Source organism: Euprymna scolopes, chromosome 38, assembly GCF_053919585.1.
Source record: "Euprymna scolopes isolate OS-2025 chromosome 38, ASM5391958v1, whole genome shotgun sequence".
In the NCBI taxonomy this organism is placed as follows: Eukaryota; Metazoa; Mollusca; class Cephalopoda; order Sepiida; family Sepiolidae; genus Euprymna; species Euprymna scolopes.
This window is the reverse complement of record NC_136519.1, coordinates 19,191,700-19,209,637: the sequence shown is the minus strand read 5'-3', so window position 1 is coordinate 19,209,637 and position 17,938 is coordinate 19,191,700. Positions and strand designations below refer to the sequence as shown.

The 17,938-nt window shown below is 34.1% G+C and overlaps 2 protein-coding genes across 2 annotated transcripts in view; both read left to right on the top strand.

The window, feature by feature from the left end:
• The window catches only part of LOC145263084 (orexin receptor type 2-like), a 661,665-nt gene extending 646,459 nt beyond the window's left edge, over positions 1 to 15,206 (top strand). The window contains exons 5-7 of the mRNA XM_080119962.1: positions 2,251 to 2,392; positions 5,490 to 5,602; positions 14,575 to 15,206. Coding sequence (XP_079976088.1) covers positions 2,251 to 2,392; positions 5,490 to 5,602; positions 14,575 to 14,738 — 419 coding nt within the window. The 3' untranslated portion in view covers positions 14,739 to 15,206. The remainder of the gene's footprint in view (positions 1 to 2,250; positions 2,393 to 5,489; positions 5,603 to 14,574) is intronic.
• The window catches only part of LOC145263083 (DBH-like monooxygenase protein 1), a 414,483-nt gene that overhangs the window by 274,381 nt on the left and 122,164 nt on the right, over positions 1 to 17,938 (top strand). The gene's annotated exons all lie outside the window — the stretch shown is intronic.

Here is a 17,938-nt window from a genome sequence, read left to right as displayed (position 1 = left end):
GGACGGACGTGTGCACTATACGAGGTGCCTTCAATAAGTTTCTAGACATTTTTGTACATGCATCTAAAATTGTCGTAGACTCTTGAAAATTCAGTCTGTTATTGATATATATCTTATACGATGACTGACAATTTTTTTATGATTTCAGGTTCAAATGAATAGTTACAGCAGGAATTGGAATACACCTTGCTAAAGCTTGATTGTCACAGCTGGTGAATTTTAAAAATGCGATCTGGACGTGAGGAGACTTTAGAAAAACGATAAGCACTAAAATTGTTTTAAACTTGGCAAAAATACCACAGAAACATATGAAATGTTTCAGACTACTTTTGGGCCATCTTGCATGAATCGAGCGTCAGTTTTTGAGTGGCATAAGAGATTCAAAGAAGGCAAGGAGTTTCTGAGTGATGATGAGACGTGTGGGAGGAGTAAGGGGGTCTGAACATCACATAAATGTATGGAATGTTTTAGACTGCTATTTATAACATTTTTTCATGTAAATAGCTCCGAAATTTTTTCACTCATTTAATTGATGAATATTTGCTAAGGATTGTAAAGCCAGAAATGACTTTCTAATCGACTACTTAAATCCTTCCAAATTCCTTTTAAATGCCATGAAGTAATTCAATTTCTTTAAATTATTAACAAACGATTACAATTTTTAACTGTTTTATGAAGAAACTAAAATGCATTGCGGTGAATTTAATGTTGCAATAAATTAGTTTAATTGGACATTTTTAAAAAAAAATGTGTTATTCGACGCTATTGAAGTTTTAATTTCTACGAACATCAAATTAGTGGTACACACATGTAGGACACACAGGAAATGGTCACACAACTTTATTCATATAGTAAAGTTAGCAAAGTTGTCGATTATAGTCGGGAACGACCCCAATGCTCCCTTTTCATAAGCTAATACACCTAGATATATGGGAAGGGGGCGCCACTTTTTTTAAGGATTCTTCTTTTTGTATCATGGCGTGTTCATGCCGTAGATGAAATCATAGTGTTCTCCGTATGCTTTAGTCCATTGTTGGTCCGATTCCTCTGAAGACATCACATGATTTTGAACTTGGTAGAATACATGGGGTGGGTTACCATTGCCTTCCCCAGGGCAGTTGCATCTGATTCGCCTGCTTGCACCTATCCGTTGTCCTTAGATCATCCACATAGCTGCAGTCGACTAACGTAACTCTTAATACCATAGAACCGTTTATCTGCTAGAGATTCATCCTTTTCCATGGCTATCCAAGGTCTTGCTGCTGACATCATCAGAGTTTAGATTTGCAATTACAGAATATGATTCTAATTTTTTTCTTTGCTCTTTATTCTAACACTACACTAAGTTTACTGTTTTATTTCGCTACAGTTGATATTGTGTAGAACAATAAGAAAATCATAGTGAACAATGCATTCAACAAAATTTCACACACATTTCTAGATACCTATATCTAATAAGTTCAAAAGAAAGGACACACTTAGGGAGGTATTTTGGTGGTCAAGTCACTAAATAGAGATTAGCTGGTTTCCCGGCATAGCCCAGGATGTAATAAAGATTGACTGAAATACATGTTCTAGCTGGTTTGTAGGCGTTGCCAGGGATGTAATATAGACACATTATGTTGTATATTACCTGTTCTCTTCTCCCTAAGGTAAAACAATTTCATATACATGCTGTAAATTACCTATGCTAGGGATAAAACATGAAAAATACCAGTCCTAGGGTAGATAAAACAAATAATACATAGAGATGAAAGATTCCTCTCCCCTAAGAATAAAACATATGTTCAATATCTGCTTTTGTTTTTTCATTGTTTATACGGTCCCGAGCAACGCCGGGTAGCCCTGCTAGTCTATATATATAAATCTCATGCATGTCTACTCTAAGACTAGGGGTGCATCTTTCCCAGTGAATTAATGCGCCTCCTGATCCCAACCTGGAAATTTCTTATGACTCGGTGCCTAGAATTCCCAAATGGTCACCCATCTGATACTGGTCAGGCTCATCATTTCTTAACTTCTTTGATTTGGCGGGAACCGCTATGTCAACGTGATTGTGCCGTATATAATCTCAGGATTACTCTACATTTTGTCTTCATCTTATAATAATTTTAGCAAGGAGTTACTAAGTCCTTTTCTTTTGCGACTCGACTAAGGATTGGGCCCTGGTCTCCTATACTTTTAGCGAACACTCTTGCAATTATGTCAAATGGATTAGTGTTGAGATTGATTGTTTTCTTCTGCTTCTAGGACATCGCACGATGCTGGATAATCGTACCCCAAATGCTGAAATGCAATTGCAAACGAGAAGAAAAGCTGCAAAAATGCTCATCACCGTTGTTGTTGTATTTGGTATCTGTAACTTGCCGGTTCACATCCTCAATATTATCAGGTAAGACTTGAAAGTAAGAGCAGGTAAGACTAGTATGTTTCTTTTCTTGCATTGTAAACGACATATATATATATATATATATATATATATATATATATATATATATATAAGAAAATAGTTGCACAGTTTTCAGAATTTTCGAACATATATATCTATCTATCTATATATATATATATATATATATGCGTGCATGTGTGTGTATGTGTGTGAGAGTGTTTGTGAGCATGTGTGAGTGCGTGTGAGTGTGTGTTTGAATGTGTGTGTATGAATGTGAGTGTGTGTGATTGTGTGTGTGAATGTGTGTATAAGTGTGTGTGTGTGAGAGAGTGTTTATGAGCGTGTCTATGTGTATGAGTGTGTGTGAGTATGTGTATGGGAGTGTGTGTATGTGTGTGAGTGTGGGTATGTGAGTGTGTGTATGTGTATTTGAGTGTGTATGTCTGTATGTGTGTGAATATGTGCATGTGTGTGAGTGTGTTTGAGTGTGTACGTGTGTGCATGTGTGTGAATGAGTGTATGTGCGTGAGTATGTGTTTGCGTGTGTGTGTGTGTGTGTGTGTGTGTGTGTGTGTGTGTGTGTGTGTGTGTGTGTGTGTGTGTGTGTGTGTGTGTGTGTTAATATGGCGTCGATCTTGAGATAAATACACGTACGAGTGCATTTCCAACAATAAGGCCTCTTATTTTTAACTCAAAAAGTTAAAGGAATACGAATATGAGAGTACGGGAAATCTTTTGGATCCCAGATTTTTTTCTGTATAGTCCCCACCATTCTCAATGTATTTTTATAAGGAATTCAATTATGCATTTCTGCTTTTGACGCACGTCTATGACAGGGGGTTACTTTCTTAGATTCTCACATCGTCAATATCTGCAACAGAGAAATGAAACTTTCATGTCATGAATGAATAAGTTCAGTCATCATAATAATGCAATTTGCCATTCCTTGTAGTCCATTCAAGCCGAATCAAAAATAGGAGACATTACTTTTGGGAAGTCTCTCGTACGCTTTGGGCCAATAGCCGATCTTAAGAATTTTTTCTACTTTTCGATTTGGGAAAGGAGATAAAATATTTCTCATTGTTTTTTCACGAATCATTGTGCTAGAATATTCAATACATAATTTAAAAGGTTCGCTGTCAGAACAGTTGAATGAACATCTGTTCACATGAATCACTTTGTTGTAAAGTAGATATCTTACTAGAGAATTTCTTCTGTTTTCTCTTCATGAATTGTCTAGAATTATAAATATATAAAGCACACCGAAATCTACAAAACAAAAATATATTTTTCTATGCGAATGTGAGGAGAGCCTTAAAGTAAAATAATACCATCTATTATTTTTAATTAATGGTTCCGATACTGTGTTGAATTCTGTACTAGGTGTGCTCAGTAGTTGATCGTATCCCAGCATAGTCGTCTTACCCTCCATTGTTTTTCTCTGTCTATTAATTTTTATCTCAACCCGTAAGGGTAGATTGTCTCCCTTTTCCCTCTATATGTGGTCATCCACAGTTGACTTTTCAATCTTTACACGTATTACGGCTTTTCGATGTTTTTTCTAACATTACTTTTATTGAGCGAGATGTCTCACCTTTGTATAGTTTATTGCATTTATATGGGATCTCAGACAGTGTTCTTAGTCATCATCTTTTTTTTTATGGGTATTGACTTGCGCAATATGTTCATGCCGGAGAGTCGAATCACTCCTGAATACTGTCTTGATGTCAAATGAATTACACATTCTTTGAAGCTTTTTTCCGAGAAGCCCTTTATGTATGGTATTTTTTGTGTGTGATTAATGGAATCGAAACTTGCGTTCGAGTCTAAAAAGAACGTGTCGAAATGGTAAAATAAATCGGCAACCGAAATGAAAACATGTTGTCTTCAGGGCGTCAAAAATGGTTCAAAATTGGAAAAAAATAAACAAAATACTGTTCATTTTTTTTTAAATTATGTTTATATAATGGCTTGAAATAAAGTTTAACACAAAAATGTCAAGTATCATGGCTCAGTTGTGCTCTAAGCGGAAACATTCATTTCGGACGCGCCCGTGTCATATCAAAGAACATAATGTTGATTTTATATGTTGGGTCTGTTTGCTTGTGCGGTGATAACATTTCTCAAATGCACTTGTGATGTTAGGCTGTATAAGTGTGTTAACCTTAGTCAAAATCAGACTGTTCCTTCTTTAATCGGATTTTTTGCGATTCCGATAAAAAAATCTATCTAAGAACACCACCAGACACATCAAGTACATTCGTATGAAACGTTTGTTAAAAATCGGCTCAGCCGTTAAGGAGTTTATAAGGAACGAACTGACACGCACACGCACAAGTCCACAGAAAGTTCCTTTCATGTTATAGTACAAGATAGATAGATAGATAGATAGATAGATAGATAGATAGATAGAACATATATGCGTGTGCGCGTGTGTGTGTGTGTAGTCTTTAAAACTATATGAAAAAAATTAATTTCAAGTCCTTTGAATACACACACAAATACACACAAATACACACACTTATGTATGTGGCTGTGTGTATATGTGTGTGTTTGTGTGTGAGTGTCGTATAGATACAATCGCTCGTCATACGTTGATTGGATTTTATGACAGTTACTGATAAATTAAACTTCTTACGACAGAATAGCATAATCATTTTTGATTTGTTTAACGCTCTTACTGTAGCAGAGCGCGTATGGGCGCGTGTGAAAATATCAGCAGCAGCCGTTAAAGCACGTATGCAAATTAAAAAGTATGCACGAGCTTGCGTCACAAGAAAATTGGGAGAAAAGTACATCACATGCTCGAGGAGAGGAGCAAGTTGCGGGCGGGGCAAGATGGACGTGTGAAAGTTGGCGCCAACGTGAGGTGGCGGCGACAAAGACTTTTAAAAAGCGCATGTGTGTGTGTGCGAAAAGACTTCGGAATTATAATGAAATGGAAAAAACACGAATAAATGTGTTGCATTTGCACTTAAAGAAAATGCCGAGTCGGATTTTTTTTTTCTATTTCTATATATTTCTGTTTGTTTCCAACGTTACAATGCCCCAAAATATGGTTTCATTTTCACCATTCCCAATTTTTTGTTTCTTTTTTCAGATACTCTAAAATCCTTGATTCTATGAATGCCATCCCAATTTTCTCGCTGATTTCGCGTTTGCTGTGTTACTTCAACAGCGCCATTAATCCAATTATTTATAATTTCATGAGTGGTAAGTATTTTGGGACATACAAGTTATTCTATTCAGATATACGTGTGTGTGTGTGTGTGTGTGTGTGTGTGTGTGTGTGTGTGTGTGTGTGTGTGTGTGTGTGTGTGTGTGTGAAGAATAACAGTCCAATTATCATCCGAGTTGAGGTCACTAAATGGCAAAATTTATAAGTTATGGCTAAGAAACCATGCATAAACGTTTCTGCTTGATTCCACAAAAGAATTCGTCTGGTTATCTGCATAAATGAATAGTCTAACATTCCCTTTATTTATTCATACTTATTTGCTCGTGAAACCATTTTATCTTATTCTTTAATTCCTAACAAAGTAAGATTTTGTCTTTGATGTGCATGGGTATTCTACCAGAACGTTTTTAATATTCATTCATTTCGTTCATTCATCATATATCCTAGCAAAAATATACAATTACAAAGAGCACATTGATGTTTATATGAAAGAAAGAATAATCACGTAATCAAAGATTTTTCTGTGTAAATAGAGGATGGCTTGATCCTTATAATAACTGATAATAATAAAGGAAGGAAAGTATAATATGCAAACTTATTTTATGAGTAATAAAAGCAAGTTAAGATCTTTATAATAACTTACGATACTAAAAGCAACGTTGAGCCTGGTCATTACTAAAATGGGTGACCAATTTGGGAAGTCCAGGTGCTGCATGTAGGAGGACGTCGACACCTCCCTGCAAAAAAAAGTTGCAAAAACAACACCTCCCTGCAAAAAAAAAGTTGCAAAAACCTAACGTCGTCATCTCCCCTAACAGGGATATATATGCGACTGGGGACCGCTTGTGAATTTCATACTCCCATGAAACTTCCTCTTTCGGAGGAAGCTGATTGAACCTTGAATAGTGTTGGTGCTGACAGTACACACACATGTTAAATAAGAAAGAATAGAATAACTACATTTGCAAATTTATCTATGATCAAAGAAGTGAGGGCTTAATCTCAGAACAGATAATAAAAAAATGAAGACGTTTCTTTTAATTTTCATAGAGACAACCAATTTCACTTCTTTATATGTTTGTGACCAAAAAAGGAATTAATCTATAGTTATTTATAGATTCAAGAGAAGGTGAGAGTTTTTTTTTTTTTAGCAAACCTTTAATCGCGTACTTGTTCTTTAAGTAAGATTTAACACATGTATGTGTTGTTTTTCCATGTTTTTGTTTCGTTTTTGTTTTGTTGTTTTTTACTTATTACTGTTTTTTTCCGTAAGTGTTCATATTAACTTTGCCTCTCCACGATGACAGAGTTAGACACCAGGGTTTTTTTTTTAATGTGAAGAAAGGAACAAAAATAAAAATTGTCTCGGTAATTAAGGCTTCTCCGAGAACAAAAAAAAAATGAAGTGCAGCATCAGAACAGATACTACACTTTGAAATATCAAATTTTTCGTTCAGGTTAAAAATACAATAAAATTCAAGATAAATAAATAAAAAAAACTTAGACACAAGGCCAACTAAAAATGAGGGAAATGGTGGGGTTGCTCATCCTTGTCCAAACATAACTAAACTAAACAACTTAGCTAGCATCCTATTTCACCATAATACCGCATTCACCCTTTCGTACTGGGCGACATCCTACTTAGAACCCAATCGTTTAAAACATTTTTTTTGATGTGTAAAAACAAAAAAAGATAATAATAATAATAATAATAATAATAATAATAATAATAATAATAATAATAATACAATAATTCATTTGTGTCGAGGGTAGGGGGAAAAATTTTTTTAAACAAGTAGTTAGTAAGACCCTCCCAACCCCGTCTGATTGATAGACCATCCGTATACTACACTTTGATCTTGGCCAAGGTTACAACGGTATGTTTTGCCTAAATTAATTGCTTCGTATTTTTGGTTGGTTGGTTTTGTTTTATGGCATATCAACACTTTTCGGGTTCCTATTTACAATGCCTCCCCACGGGACAGAGACACCAGTGTCGTTTTTTTAACGTGGAGAAAAGGAACAAAAATAAAAATTGTATCAGTCGTGAAGGATTTCTTCTCCACTGACAGAGAACAAGAAATTGAAGTGCAGCATCCGAAGAACAGATACTACACTTTGATCTTGTCCCGAAGGCCAACACTTTTCAGGTTATTTAATGCCAAATCCAGTGATTTTGAAGAAAATGTTTTTAATAGAATATATTTGTTTTTTTGTGTTTTTTTTTTCAAGTCGGTTTCTATTTAACCCATAGTTGGGACCTTAACAGATACTACCACTCCGGGTCAGAGTGGACGTGAGAGCAATGGCAATTAAAGGGTAGCTCCACATTCCGCAAAGCCCACAAGCTGGGGCCTCACCATCAGATAGAGTTTAAGGTCATATGCAGAGCCTGTATTTTTTGGAGGTTGAGGTTTACAGTAAAATTTACTTCGCCTAACAACAGTTAGAAAAATAAATTAATAGAAAAAATAAATTACCTACTAATTTCCTGGGCAACACCGTGAAGCCCTACTAGTTTTTAGATAAATATGCACAAATGAAGTTGCAAGGCTAAATGGACTTCATTGATAGAAAAACAGCATAAAGAAAAACAATTCTTTAAACAACGGATCGACAAGTTATTGAGAGTGGACCCCCAGGAGTTCCTCTGAAATTATTCCGACACATCCCCAGGACAATCTGATAGACAAATCTGGGAATGGACTAATTTCCGGTTTCCGGGGATCAGAATCAGTTTGACGTTTGTAGTAAATACGTTTCCATCAAACAACCGGATGCGGAGCGATGCAAACTGGATTCGCATCATTACACGTGTCAGCACAGAAATGGGGCGATAGTCCAATATATCAATATAAATGAATGACCTTGGGATAGCTACAACTACGTACGCGAAATTATATATATATATATATATATATATATATATATATATTGTTACCCACTAGAAGTTTCATACGGCCCATAAGCAAAGGATTCTTTTTGATAACAGCCTATAGTGTTCCCTGTAGTCTAAGTGACAACAAGTCTTCCAAGATTTCCAATAATCTCCGCCTCTTTCGACATCCTTTGCAAATTAATTTGCGTTACCGCAACTGTCGTCTGCCGTTGATTTCTCATTGGTAGCGACCATTCGTCTTCACTGAAATATGGGTAACTATAAGTCTCCCCAAGGTAGCAGTCCTCCTCATACTCAACCATCTCTCTCTCTCTCTCTCTCTCTCTCTCTCTCTCTCTCTCTCTCTCTCTCTCTGCTCGGTCTTTCCATCCTCTGTAACCCTCCGTTTCATTTAGTGCCGTACTAGGTGTATCAGACGCCGCCATTAAAAATGCCGTATATGAACTTGAATAATTCAACTACTATCTTTCGAAGCTTTGAAAAATTTAATTCAAACGCTAATATTTTCAATTGAAGGAACAAAGACCAAATTTTAAAAAAATAATAGGTTTAATAGCAAATTATGCAATTTTTTAATCGGTTTTCTTAAAAAAAAAAGATTTAAAGAAAATCAACGAAATTTTACTTACTTCGATTATAAAAAATATATATAAATTCCAAAAAATCACTTACCTATGAAAACTACTATTAAATGGATACTTCCATTGTTTATTGTTCAGAATTTATCCATATTAATACTTATATTCCATGACCTTTTTAAATAAAATACTTTTTTAAACAAGGATAAAAAAACGCGAACTCGGATTTTTTTAACTGTTCAAATAAAGGGTGACAAACGTCTGATTTTATTCGCCTTTATCTTCCGGTGACTTCAAAGGGACATAATTAATATCTCTTACTATTGCATGCTATAAACCAAAATTAGTATTTTGGTGCCTCCGTATGTAAAAAATGAACACAGTCACTTATAACGTTTTTGCCTTTATAAAAAAAACACTCGGCCGATTTTTTTTTTATAATTCTTTTAAAGAAATGCATGAATTTTTGATTTAATATATGTTAATTCTTCTTTATCGAGTGATTTTTAAAAAAAATTTTTTTACACAGTGGTCACCACTTATCAAGGCCCGGAAGTCACTCAGGAATAAGGGTTATTGCAAGTACATTACGTTAGTGTGGAGATTGTATGAAGTGTTTACTTAAGGGGGCGGTTCATTAGGAATTTGTTAGCATTGGACTTGAACACATCCAAGTTGTAGTCAGGTGGGAAGCAGGCAGACGGAACAGAGTTCCACAGGCGTGCAGTTCTAAGAAAGAAGCTTTGTTCATGGAATCCGCGTTTTGATTTAGGCACAGATAAAGAGTGGGGGAAATTTTTCACAGTGGATTCAGCTAGACGGGTGTTTTTCATGAAGGATTGGCGAGAGGGACCAGAGATTGGAGTTCAGACGAGCACCTGTCATGGAAATAACGATAAAGCAAGGATAGGCTCGTAACGTCTCTTCTGTGGGAGAGAGGTTGCAGGGTAGAGAAAAGGGCATCCCCCACTAAGCCACGAAGTCTATTTTGTACTCTGCCAAGGCAGGATAGGCTGTTTTTAGCAGCTCCTGTCCAGATATGACAGCAGTATTCCATCGTTGGACGTACTTGGCTTTTATAATATCTAAAAAAAGAAAACATTGAATGAAATAGAAAAAATTGTCGTCAGCGTTCGATATGTACTTCACAATCTAAGCATAACATATGCTTCCACTTTAAAAAAATTCATGGTTTAAAAAAAAAAGGACTTTTTTGGACTTTACAGGCAAATTTCCAAAAAAAACACTTCTTTTTTTTTGCTTTAAATTAGAATATTTTATTTATTGATGTTTTATCCTCAATTTGTGATATATAAAACTTTGGTAAGTAAATTAATTATTAAAACTTTAATAGACATTTCAAAATGAATTTAAAAGAAAATGTTTGTTTAAAATATTATATTTGGTTTATTGGAAAGAGCATAACATTTCACATGGATCCTGAAAATATTGTAAAAATTGAACGAATAGAAAAATTTGGATAGATTTTTAAAGTTTAAAAATTGAAAAATATTAAACTCGTAAAATTCAATTGATTACATTACGTAAAAAAAGGGTCTGTGTGGAGGCGTGCCGGCACTTTGTAAACATGTAAACACTGTTGTTGTTTTTTAATAAAAAAAATATTTCTTATATTTTTAAATAATATTTCTATTATTTTTTAAACAACTTTAATAGTTTATTTTGAAAGTGAAATAAACAACCCACTTTAAAAAGAGAAATTACGAGATTTTTGTATTTTATTCGCAGTTTTGTGTTAGGGGTGTCAAAAATTCCCCAAAAATTTTGATACACCTAGTGCCGCACCAGTTTATGGTGACGAGAGAAAAAAAAAAGAAAACGAGGTAGGGCTAACTAACAATGATGTAATTATTAACTTTTTTCAAGTAGTTTCTTTATGCCCGCCTAGCGCCCACAGGTCATATGTATTAGTCTCCTCGCTCTCGGGTTTCCTTAATATTTAAGCCGTTTTCATTATTGCTATCCGTTGTATCTTTTCAGCCATCCCTCCGATTACAATCTCGCTAATTCTTTCTTTAAAGTTTTCTAGTATTGTTCCTAGTGCTCTTCCTATTATTATTATTATTATTATTATTATTATTATTATTATTATTATTGCTAATGTACTAAGAGTTCTCACACAAACATCATAAAAAATTTATCTCTGTCAACAAATTGGTGACAAAATATCTCCTCAGCCTCACCCTCCATTTCTTTCGCTAATGTTTGTAGATCAATTTTCGTTATCGCAATAGCCGTTTACGATTGATTTTTCGCAGGTAATAACTATTGGCTTTCATTGTAATTTGGGTGGCAATAAGCTTCTCTAAGATCCATAAACTCTTCGCACTCAACCGGTGGAGGTCTGTTTTTTGGGGTTTTTTTTTTCTTTTTTTTTTAACTTTTTTCTTCGTTTGTTTTTTGTTTTATTTTATATATATATATATGTGTGTGTGTGTGTGTGTGTGTGTGTGTGTGTGTGTGTGTGAACATTAGCGGAAATCTCCCCAGAGCTGTTTCAGCAATCATCTCATCAGAAGAAAAATTGATAGCAATGAAAATAATATTAATGACGAAAATAAAGAACAATGGTGGATTATATATATATATATATATATATATATATATATATATATATATATATATAGTCATCGACATACAGTACTGTTTCGTTGTATCACAACTCATCAGTGCGGCTAGACATGCACCTCTTCCCAGACGTGGATCAAACCTACAACCATCGCGTTGACAGTCGACGGCTGCATCCGTCGGTCCCAAGAATCAGTGCCTGTAAATATTCCTCCTCAAATGCCTCTTAAATTAGCATTTGCCCGTCGCAAAGTGCTCGAACTGTCAGTTTGTTTACAAACAAACAGTGGGCTTCGCTTAATCGCTTAAATACGCGTCGGGTGAAAATATACCTACAAAGTGCTCCATCCAAAGGGCTTATTAGTCATCCACATACAGTACTGTTTCGTTGTATCACAACTTATCATTGCGGCTAGACATACACTTTTTCCCAGACGTGGATCGAACATACACTCATCGCGTTGACAGTCGGTGGCTGTATCCATCGGACCAAGAATCATAAATATTTATCCTCAAATGCCTCTTAAAAAAAATTTTTTTTTTTTTTTTTTTTTAAATTCACGAACCGGTTTAAAAAAAATAATCAAAATGGTAGCGACTTGTAAATGGAGAGCCCCGTTTTCAATCTGAAGGAGGGGCACATGATCATTCTATGTTAACAATTTAAGAGAGTTCCGTCAACGTAATGAATCTTTATAAACATATTTTAATGTTTACCGTTATTTTGTGCTTGAGGAATATTCGATTATGGCATGTGTAGTTTATATAAAAATTCAATTAAGTAGTTATCGCGTCAAATTTCGTTTTAATTTCGGTTCGCTGAAATTATTTCAAGTAAAGAGCATTAAAAACTATTTCAAAACAAAAAAAAACATGAACTGAACTTTTATTGACTATATTAACATTTATTTCTTGTATATTTATTTTTTCGGGTAGTCGTTTTTTTTTGTTTTGTTTTTTCGTTGTTTTTTTTTTGCTTTCCTGCTAAACACTCTTACTAAATAATATCGACGAAATATCGAAAAACAAAGAAACAAAACCAGTTTTGAAAAATAATGAAGCTTTACTTACTTTAGTAAAATAATCCAAAACAGCAAAATGGGATATTAAAAAAGTAAACACGTAATTACTTTAGTTTTTTAAAGCAAAGAATCGCTATAATATGAATAAGAAGAAAATGGCGCCCTTTTCAAGCAGAACGGCTTCGTTTCAGTTTTAAAGTATTGAACGGTGTAGTATTGCGCCGTCGGATTCAGGGTTGTACTATTGTAATACGCAGAAAGGATTGTAATCAATTGAATTCCTTCTAGTACACTGACAAAAAAAGCTTAAACAGATATATAAATAAAAATAAAAAGGTTATGTAAATGTTTTTAAATAGACACGTAATCACGTGAGCAGGATTTTTCTTCTTTTGACACGATAACAAGTAACGTTCTTATTTTTTATTATTTATCTATTTATCTATTTTCAAAAGAGTGTTACGTACAAGTGGAGAAGGAAAAAAACAGAGTTATGCAAAATTTGTGTCGAGAATTGTCTAACGTTCCGACTTTGGGGGGGGGGGCTTTTACTTTAATGAGAACGTGAGTTTATGAGGTGAATTTATTCAACACAATATGATTCAACTCAAAAAAATAAATAAAAGCTAACGTGAATTAAAATTAAAGTTAAGGTGTTGTTGTGGTGTCTCACCCCTTTTAAAAAACCTTGTTAAACTTTGTGACATATTTACATTCTATGGAGGTCAAGCGCGAATGAACACCTAATAATTTTATTATACCATATCTCTTCAAACTGAAACATACTTATCACTTACGCAAATAGATATGAAAAGTCTTTGTTAAAGTCTGTGCTATATTTCCATGGAGTACAGGCGCGAAAGCAGACCCCACAATTTTATTATACGATCCCTATTTAAGTTGAAACATACTTATCAAAGTATTCTTATGTACATCTATTTCAAAAACTCTTGTAAACGTTTTCTTTTTCCATTTTTTATTTCAATTGGTCTTCACTGGAATTTGACTGACAATAAGCCTCCCCAATTTCCCAGTCCTTTTCGACCTTATCCTGTAAGGGTCTGGTTAGTGCTTTCTCTCCTCGGTCTTTCCATCCTCCTTGATACTTCGATTATTTGATGCAGTGTTAGTCGTGTTGGCGCCAGTTTTTTTTTGGGGGGGGATGGTGTAGGGGAAAAGGTAGAGGAAAGGGAGAGGAAAAGAGAAAGGGGGGAAAGAAAGGGAGGGCAAAGGAGAAAGAGGGGAAGGGAAAATAGTTGGAAAAGGGAAAGTTAAAGGAAAAGGTATGGGAAAAGAAGGGAAAGTGGGAGGAGGAAAGAGAAAGGGAGATTATTATTATTATTATTATTATTATTATTATTATTGTTATTATTATTGTTATTATATTATCGTTATTATTATTATTATTATCGTTGTTATTATTATTATTATCATCGTTATCATCATCATCATCATCATTATTATTATTATTATTATTATTATTATAATCGTTATCATCATCATTATTATTATTATCATCATTATTATTATATTATCGTTGTTATTATTATTATTGTCATCGTTATCATCATCATCATCATCATCATCATCATTATTATTATTATTATTATTATCATATTTATTGTTATTATCATCGTTATTATTATTATTATCATCATTATTATTATTATCATCATCGCTATCATTATTATTATTATTATTATTATTATTATTGTTATTATTATCGTTATTATTATTATTATTATTCCATTTATTTATTATTTATTTATTTATTCATTTATTTGCGTGTTTTTATATATCATTTCTTTACATAAATTGCAAAAAATCTTAATGAGAAACCTTTTCTCCGTGAAGATCTTCATCTTAGGAAACAAGCAATCTGTTTAGTTTCGTAACGAATTTCTTTCCTTTCTTTGCAGCCAAATTCCGCAAAGAATTCAAAACCGCCTGCATGTGTTGCGTGCCCCGTCTGAAGAGAGGGGCCATACACCGCAACCCAAAGTGGGGGGAGAGCTACAACTTCAGTTACAGTCGAACCCACTGTCAAACTGAACAATTCACGCTGACCTCTGTGAAGGACTGAACGAGACCCGATGTCGTTGACGTTGAAAGATCAATTTCGCAGCGCAATACTCACCTCACGTGTCCGCCAACACCGAAATGACTTAAAGTAAACTAAATTAAACTCAACTCAAAAGCTGACGACATTTCTATTATTATCATTATTTATTTGATTCTGACTGTTTTCCTCCTCATAGTTGTCATGGTGCTTACCAGATCAGGCTCTCTGAAGATACCGATTTCTTGACCTAAAATGCACCAGATATTGATGCTCCTAAACTAATTAACAGAACATTATGGTTTTTGGAACACATCTGCTAGGCGTAAGGTGTACAAATTTGGGCTATATTTAGTTGATTTAATACTATATATATATTATATATAATATTATATATATGTGTGTGTGTGTATGTGCGTGTGTGAGAGAGAGAGAGAGTTTGAAAGTAAAAGCATCTGAAAATAAATCCTATATTGAAAAGGATGCTTAATATACTAGATAGAGCATTAATAAACTAAGGAAATTAATTGAAAGCTTCAACGTTTGAAATCTCTCTCTCTCTCTCTCTCTCTCTCTCTCTATATATATATATATATATATATATATATATATATATATATATATATATATATAGTACATAATTTTGTTGGAATTCAAAGACTTACATTTTTTCTCCTATATAAACCTTGTGTATTTCATCTTTGATCCCTTCATTACAGCCGTTTCATTAATGGGATGATAATTCTATGATTTTATGTTTTCATAGAAATTTTCCTCCCATCAATTCGTCAGATGTGATTTTCATACGATGTTATCAACAAAAAAGTTCATTTGTACATGATGAACCTGGTGTATTCGTTTGAAAAAAGAAATTCCATGCCCACGTTGTTAGAGGTCGGCTGTAATGAAGAGATCCAAAATGAAATAAGCAAGGGTTATATAATAGAAAAAGGTAAGTCTTGGAATTTCAACAAAATTATGTACTGTATATGCTCTGACACTATAAAACAGATCATTTAACGGGAATTCAGTTTTTATAGAGTCTCGATCCGTTGAATGAAAGCGGTATACATTGAAATTTTTAAAATAAACACTAATTATATATATATGTGTGTGTGTGTGTGTGTGTGTGTGTGTGTGTGTGTGTGTGTGTGTGTGTGTGTGTGTGTGTGTTAAACGTATTTTAATAAAATAAGCTTGTACTATTTCTACACGTCACTGATGCAAGAGTGCAAAGTCGAAAAATATAGCGAAAACATGATTTTGCTTGCAAGATACAAAATCTAAAATTTCAAAAAATTTGGATCTTTTTTAATAACTTTTGGCGGGCTTTTATAAACGGTGAACATATGTAAAAGTAGTCACTGAAATGTTCGAATAGGTATGGTAAGAGAAATCACTGTTTTAATCAGGGAAATCAAACATTAATCAAAAATGACATTTTTAAAGTTTAATTGAGGACAGAATATTTTGGATTTTATGAACTAACTAGCTGGACGCCCGGCGTTGCCTGGTTATACAATACATACATTATATTTTACTTTATGCAGATTGCGTATGTATTATCATTAGGGCTATGACACACGGCGGCCCTTATCATATAAATTCTTTATTTGGCCAATCAACTCCAGTGTTCTCACTTTCTTACAACTCCCACACCACTCATTATCCTTCACAGACTCCCTGCATTCCTCGAATCTCTTATGCCACCTAAAAGCTAATGCTTTATTCATGCAAGATGGTCCAAAAGCATACGTTTCTGTGGCATTTTTTCCAAGTTTAAAACAGATTTTTATTGCACATTCTAACATTTCCTCACGTCCGGATTGCATTTTTCAAATCCACCAGCTATTACGATCAGGCTTTAGTAGGGTGTATTCCAATTCCTGCTGTAGCTGTTCATTCAAACCTGAAATCATGAAAATGCCTCACACAAGTTCTCTCATTAGATGTATAGCAATAACATACTTAATTTCCAAGAGTCTACGACAATTTTATATGCTTGTACAAAAAGAAATCTGGAAACTTGTTCAAGACACCTCGTATATTTTGATCAAATTAAACCGATATATTAACATAGAGATATACTCTGATAAACATGTTTGTCAATCAAAATAGAAAACTAACTAAAATCAACCTTTGAAGTTTACCAGACGAATACATGCAGACGAAGGCATAAAAGGAAACTGGAAATATTATGTAACTAGTCAGAGAACGCAAAACAAGCTAAAAGCAAAAAGGAAATACGCATGTCTGCATAAAAATGTTTTTTCTATATTAATATAGATATTCTAGCAGACCGCCCGGCGTTGCTCAGTCGTAAAATACGCTTAAATATGATATTTTAATTCATGCAGATTTCGTATTTAATATTATTATAGAGTCAGTTCCCTATCGATTTCTATTTTGTATCCAATGTATAGTGGTGATGTAAAAAGTTTTTTAAAAATATATGACTTCGATTCCATCGAAACTAAAACATGTAGATCTCCAATATACATATTTAAACTTTAAAAATTAACGCCGAGATAAGCAGAGAGTAAAACGTATTAATGTATATGTGAGTATACCTAGAATATACACGTTTAATCGACTTATGCCTACAAAATTCCAATTTTTATAATTTTGTCCCCTTAGTAGCTATTTTTACTTGCTAAAAACCAAATCGAATCGATACAATTTGTTTCGTATGTACGAATCGCTTGTATATCAAGTTTCAGGTTTGTAGACCACAAATAGACAGAGCAGTTTAGTAGAGGCCATTCTCGACACAGATTGACTAATTTTTTGAAGAGTATATGCACGAAAAGAGTCGGTATTGACATAATAATAACCGTTTGTTTGTGTATAACAAAACGGATCTATAAAATAATGTACCTAAATTTTAACATGCTGGTGGAACTGTTTTGTGTCAAAAATACATATTTGGATTATAACTATACTGTTATTCTTTTATAGATGCGATCGATCGATGCCTCTGTTCAGTCTCGAAAGACAAAGAATGCCCCTGTAGGGGCAGTTGCGCGTGCAATTGTGAGGCAAGGGTCGCGCAATCTCTAACCAAACCTCTCCTGAATCGACACTGTTTGCAAGGAGAAGACCAGAACGAATGGAAATAATGCCGACATAAGCGAAGAGCACATACAGCACCTGGAAGTCCCAAATGGTCACCCATTTTAGTACTGACCAGGCTCAACGTTGCTTAACTTCGGTGAACCAGCAGG